The sequence below is a fragment of the Rhagoletis pomonella genome, unplaced genomic scaffold, assembly GCF_013731165.1.
Source record: "Rhagoletis pomonella isolate Grant_MI unplaced genomic scaffold, Rhpom_1.0 Rhpom_scaffold_00003, whole genome shotgun sequence".
Classification (NCBI taxonomy): Eukaryota; Metazoa; Arthropoda; class Insecta; order Diptera; family Tephritidae; genus Rhagoletis; species Rhagoletis pomonella.
In genome coordinates, this window is record NW_023458557.1 from 61,942,021 (window position 1) to 61,947,785 (window position 5,765).

Below are 5,765 nucleotides of genomic sequence, written 5' to 3' on the forward strand. Positions count from 1 at the left end.
AAACGGGTTTTCTAAGGCAGCCAACATGGCGGAATTAGAGCGAAAAGCTGTCTATGTACATCACCTTCTTTTATTTCATCATGCATTGTGGTGCCCATGTACGCTTAAGAAAAGAACGATGAAAATGTGTACATTAGGGCGGGTCAATTTGTTTGGGGGATTTTTTCAACTAAATATGCGCGTATAGCTCAAATTTCCGAAGAAACCATGGGTCTAAAATCTATTTGAAGTTTGCAAAACTGCGAAAATAGGTTTCTTAACATTTTGCTGTAGAGTCGTGGGGAAGTGTATAAAAACATGCTATAGGTTTTTTTGGTATGAATAATCCACTGCTGCACATACAGAGGGAACAGTGAAAATGTTCCTTTTTTCTTCGCCATTTGCGAAACTCCAAAGTAATTTTAGACCCAGGGTTTCTTCGGCAAATTTGCTTAGGATTACATAAGTACCTGTGAATTACTTACATATGTCAATTTCAATCATAATTGCTTTTCGAGCTAAATGAAATCTTCCTGAAATTGAATTCAACTGCAATATGAAGAAGAAAACTAATACTTTAATTTTACAGTAAAACCCGCTTAAGTATCTTACGAAAAATGTCAGCTTTTTGAGGTACTTAGGCGGGTTGGGTACTTAAAAGAACCCGCTTAAGTACCCCGATGCAGGGAACATAATTACTGACTTGTTAACTTACATAAATACTTGAATAACAACATTTAATGAAGTATACATAGTTTAAAACCAAAATCGTAGCATTATTTAAACACATTAAGAAAAACTTTCTTAAAAAAATATTTAGTGCAATGGTCTGTCATTTTTACAAGAATTAAATTGTTTAAAAAGTCAAGGTTGGACATATCATTTTGTACCAAATTCAAAATGATATTGTTTGCCACTTATGTTTATTTATTAATTTTTAAGGTTTTTCAATCAATTAAAATGCCGTTCATTCCCTAACAAATACCATATAAACCTAAGCTTAAGATTTTTTAGAACACTTAAAAAAAAAAATCATCATAATTTGAAACCTTTTTTTCAGAAGTGTTTTTTTGAGTATACAGTTTTATAGTCCATTCAATTTTAGTGCAAGTTTCAAGTGGCTAAAAGTTACCGTTGATTTTGTAGAATTTTTTTACCGAATTTGAAAATACGTAAATATTTTAAGGAATTTTAAAAGAGCACTTAAAAGGGGAAAATTATAAGTAAATTTGGAAATGGGCACGAAAAATTTAGGTACTGGTTCTTAGGCGGGTTGGGTAAATAAGCGGGGAGGTACTTAAGAGAGGGATTTTCTTCTGGTTATATTAAAAAATTCTCGGTGTCCAAAAAGTTGGTTACTTAAGCGGGTTAGGTACTTAAGCGGGGGGGGGTATACTTAAGCGGGTTTCACTGTATATTTAGCAAGGTGTAATTTTTTTTAGTTTTCTTCAAAGTTTTATACATTCACGACCAGTTTTATTTGAAAGAGCAACAATTTTATAAAAATTCAAACTGCTTGACCCTTACTTCAAGAAACCCCGATAAAAACAATTTTGGGAGTTTGTTAACAGATTGATATATTTTAGAAAATTATTCTTCGAAAAAATTTACTATGGGTCTTCTCAGGCAAAATCTTATTTTCACTATATCAAATTCAATGGCATATGGATAAAGGAGATAAAGTTAAATATGTCGAAAAATTATGGCGTCAAAAAATGACGCAGTGAAAACCAGCCTTAAGTCTCTAAAAAATTAAAATAAAAAATCAGCAAAAAAAGTTGTTTTTTAACAACAAAATTTTTAAAATTGTGTTTGACTGTTATTCCTTCATAGCATACATTTTTGTTTTAATATTATAGACACCTTTAGGTTGGTTTCGGCTGTCGCACAGTGTTACATGGCGCGTCCCCGAGAAAATTTCTCAAATTCAAATATGTATCTTTTCCGGCTCAAAAACCGTAAAAATTTAAAACCCCTGTAATTCTAAACCAATTGTCAACCTCTGAAACACAGCGGATTTTAAATTAAGTGTTCGTCTCAACAGGGAAGCGAGATTGCCGCAATAAGAAGAAAGAGGCCGATATACGTGAGTGCGAAGAGCTGGAAATGATGGCCGACAGGAAGAATTCCCGAAATTTTTACCAGAGAGTTTGGCGATTTACGGAAGGTTTCAAGACCAGGGCATACTCCTTTAAGAACAGCAACGGCGACCTAGTTAACGATGTTCAGAACGTGCTTAATTTATGGAGGGAACACTTTTCCACACTTGAATGGTAGCAGCACGGAAAATTGTGGAGAAGAAGAACCCGAGCCCCCAGTCGATGACCATGATAAGGTACGAATAGCAATAACGCGGCTGAATAACAAAAAAGCTGCTGGATCTGACAGCCTGTCAGCTGGCTATTCAAGTACGGTGGCGAGGAGTTGATAAGGTGCATGCATTAACTTTTATGCAGAATATGGTCAGATGAACGCATGCCCAACGACTGGAATTTAAGTGTGCTCTGCCCAATCCACAAGAAAGGCGACCCCGCCATTCGCGCCAACTACTGCGGGATCAGCCTTCCAAGCATACATAGGTTACACAGTTTTATCGAGAGTATTGTGTGAAAGATTGAAGCCCACCGTCAATGAACTGATTGGGCCTTATCAGTGTGACTTTAGACCTGGCAAATCCACCATAGACCAGATATTCAAAATTCGCCAAATCTTGGAAAATAACCGCGAGAAAAGGATCGACACTCACCACCTATTTGTCAACTTTAAAGCCGCTTTCGACAGCACTAAAAGGAGTTGCCTATACGCCGCTATGTCTGAATTTGGCATTAACACCGATAATAATGTCAGCATGGAAATCCAATGCAGAATCACTCTTGCCAACAAGTGCTGTCATTCGAATGGACACCGACGCTCCAGCTCTGAAAGTATTCAACTCGGAACCCGCTGGTGGTAGCAGAGGAAGAGGGAGGCCCCACTGCGATGAAAAGATCAGGTGAAGGACTTGGCTTCACTTGGCGTTTCCAATTGGCATCAGTTGGCACAGAAGAGAAATGACTGGCGTGCTTTTCTGAACTCGGCCAAAATCGCTTAGGCGGTTACAGCGCCAAATAAGAAGAAGTTCGTTTGAAAACATATTAGAACCAGATTTTAAAAGCTGCATTGTCTAAATAGGACAAACACAATGGGTAATATGGAGCATAGTAAAAAATCTACGTAGAAAAAAATTTCGATTTTTGGCCAGTTCAGAGCACGTTGCCGACCCCTATCATTGGTTTATTTTACAATATTTTGTATATAAAATTAGTCAGGAAACGGACTAAGAAGAGTTTTCAGAACTGCCCAAAAATATATTTAGTCCATGTTCGTAAATAGGGCGTTGTTCGAGTTGCAATCACAACCGCAGTGTTGCGCGCATTATTAAGGTATCACGTTCGGTGTGAAATTCTAACAACTTTTTATCAGTTGGGAAGTTGCAATGCAAACTTTCATCAGTGGTGAAGTATTTCCGCTGTTATTACGTGCCTCGAATATGGCCTAGTATAATGTAGCTTGCCAAAAAGAGTTTGTTGTTAGTGAATAGATATTCTGCCAAAATCTAAATTTTTTAACACTGGTCTTAAAATTTCCAGCCCCATTCCCAGAAGAATCTTCGATTTGCGGCCAAATGTTTTTAACGAAGGGATATACCACCGAAACCCACGATAATATACGCATTTTGTTAACTTTAGTCTTAAATACCCCACGTCCGTTTCAACGGGTTTATCGCCTTAAATCAAAATATTCCGAATACAACTTTTTAGTGGATGAGCTACCGGATTGTGCAAGACAATTAAAGTTTTGCAAAAACACCATTTTTGATAATTTGCTATTTACACTGCTATATTTGTACAAACATATAAGAAACAGGATAAAGTGATTAAAGTATAGTTATAGTTATAATAAAATAGGTACGTTGTGAATTTGCAGTTCGAAGTCAATAACAGTTAATAAAAATTAATAACAATTAATAAAGATTTTAATGGTGACCTCCGTGACCACCGTGTGCGTGTCCACCATGATGGAAAGCCACACCATGTTCCTGTTTGATAGAAAAGCCACTTGAATGGCTGCCGTGTCCATCACCGTGACCGTGACCGTGTCCGTGTCCATGTCCGTCTCCATGACCGTGGCCGCCGTCATGTCCTCCATGCCCGCCTTCGTGTTGTTCAACCTCAGCGTGTCCACCGTGGTAGCTGGTGTGACCGTGGTCGGCTACATGATGGTGTGTGGGTTCGCGGTGCACTTCAGCGTGGAAACCGCTGTGTTTGTCAGCTGTATAGTGGACAGTTCGCTTATGACCATCCGCATCGATCAACTCGTAGTGACCGGATACCTTGTGGCCATCCCGATGTTCGCTGTGCTCCTTGATGTCACCTGTTTTCTTATCCTTGACGCCATAAGAAAAATGATATTCAGCATGTGAATCATGACCATCTCCATGTCCATGTCCATGCCCATGCTCATGATGATCGTCGTGGGAAACTAGGTGAACAGAAGCGTGACTGGAGCCACCACTGTCATGTCCATGACCACCATGTTCGTGGTGACCACCGTGTGACGCAGTGCCAACCACGCACATTGCAAGACAACATGTGAGTGCAGCGAAAACCTTTAAAAAACGAGAAGGAAAATAACATTTTAGAAAATAACAAAGGAAACATGCGGATCAAACTTACCTTAAAGACCATGGTTCCAAGCTAAATTATAAGTAGGGATACTTTGATAGATCTTAGAGAACTGTGGTTACTTCAAAATTGGCCTGTGCTTATATACCTAGTTCTCTTCTCCTTTGAATGCATTTTTTGTGTAGTTACTTTATTTTTAAATATCTTTTGCACTAGTTTGCCTTTCTAATGCAGCTCGGACAGCTGATAGTAAAACTATAAGGCCATTGCAAAGAAGACAACGCCTACCAAATTGCGAACGAATATTGCGATATACATACACATATTTTTTCGATAACACTTACCATTAACGAAAAATATAAAAAAAAACTTGACTGTTGGCCTTTGACCTTGAATACTTTTTTTTGCACACATACCTTTTGACATTTTATAGTATTTACTAGTAATCCCTGGCAGACGTTGACCTGCTACACTCCGATACATAGGCAGGTTACATGCATCGTAGATATTATGGGTCTTCACACCGAAGCTTGGTACTCGGTAGCTCGGTGTTCGGTAATTTTTTTCCCATGTATTTTGTTTGTGTAACACTATTTTACACAAACATTACATTAGAAAAAATTTCCGGAGACTGAGATTGTTATTATTGTTCGCTACGTTTGAAAAAAAAACGATCCCTGGTTACGGTTCAAACATCAGCCAAGGGAATGGATACCATTGGATGGTATCCAAACGACAAATTTGGTTGTTGCTGTTGATGTGGGCATGTTAATGTATATGTATATACCATATGCTGTGGTGTTGATGGATATTCATCATATGAAAGCAAATTTATATGTATGGGTGTAGCTGAGTGCGCAAAGATGCTTGCCACAAGTTGTTGATATCCGGAGATGGCCGGCAACATGCAAATTAAATTTTTTTTTTAGTTTTTGTCTTGATTATACACTGCATGGGTGCTTTTTCAGTACGAACCCGGCCATTTTAATATGCGTGTATTTGAATTGAATATTTACCAATATACAGTACTTTCGTTGACGTTTATAGTAAGATCAATTACGCTTCTATTTGATTTTAATATTTTTTTCCCTCAGTGTACATATGAAGCGTAGCCGCGAATAA

General features: G+C 38.0%; 1 protein-coding gene across 1 annotated transcript; it reads right to left on the bottom strand.

Annotated features, from left to right (window-relative positions):
* Positions 1 to 3,994: 3,994 nt before the first annotated feature.
* LOC118736332 (kininogen-1) lies at positions 3,995 to 4,706 on the bottom strand. The gene is made up of 2 exons (XM_036466426.1): positions 4,695 to 4,706; positions 3,995 to 4,627 (listed from the first exon to the last, which is right to left on the bottom strand). The coding sequence occupies exons 1-2, from the start codon at positions 4,704 to 4,706 to the stop codon at positions 3,995 to 3,997; spliced, it is 645 nt and encodes a 214-aa protein (XP_036322319.1).
* Positions 4,707 to 5,765: the final 1,059 nt, after the last annotated feature.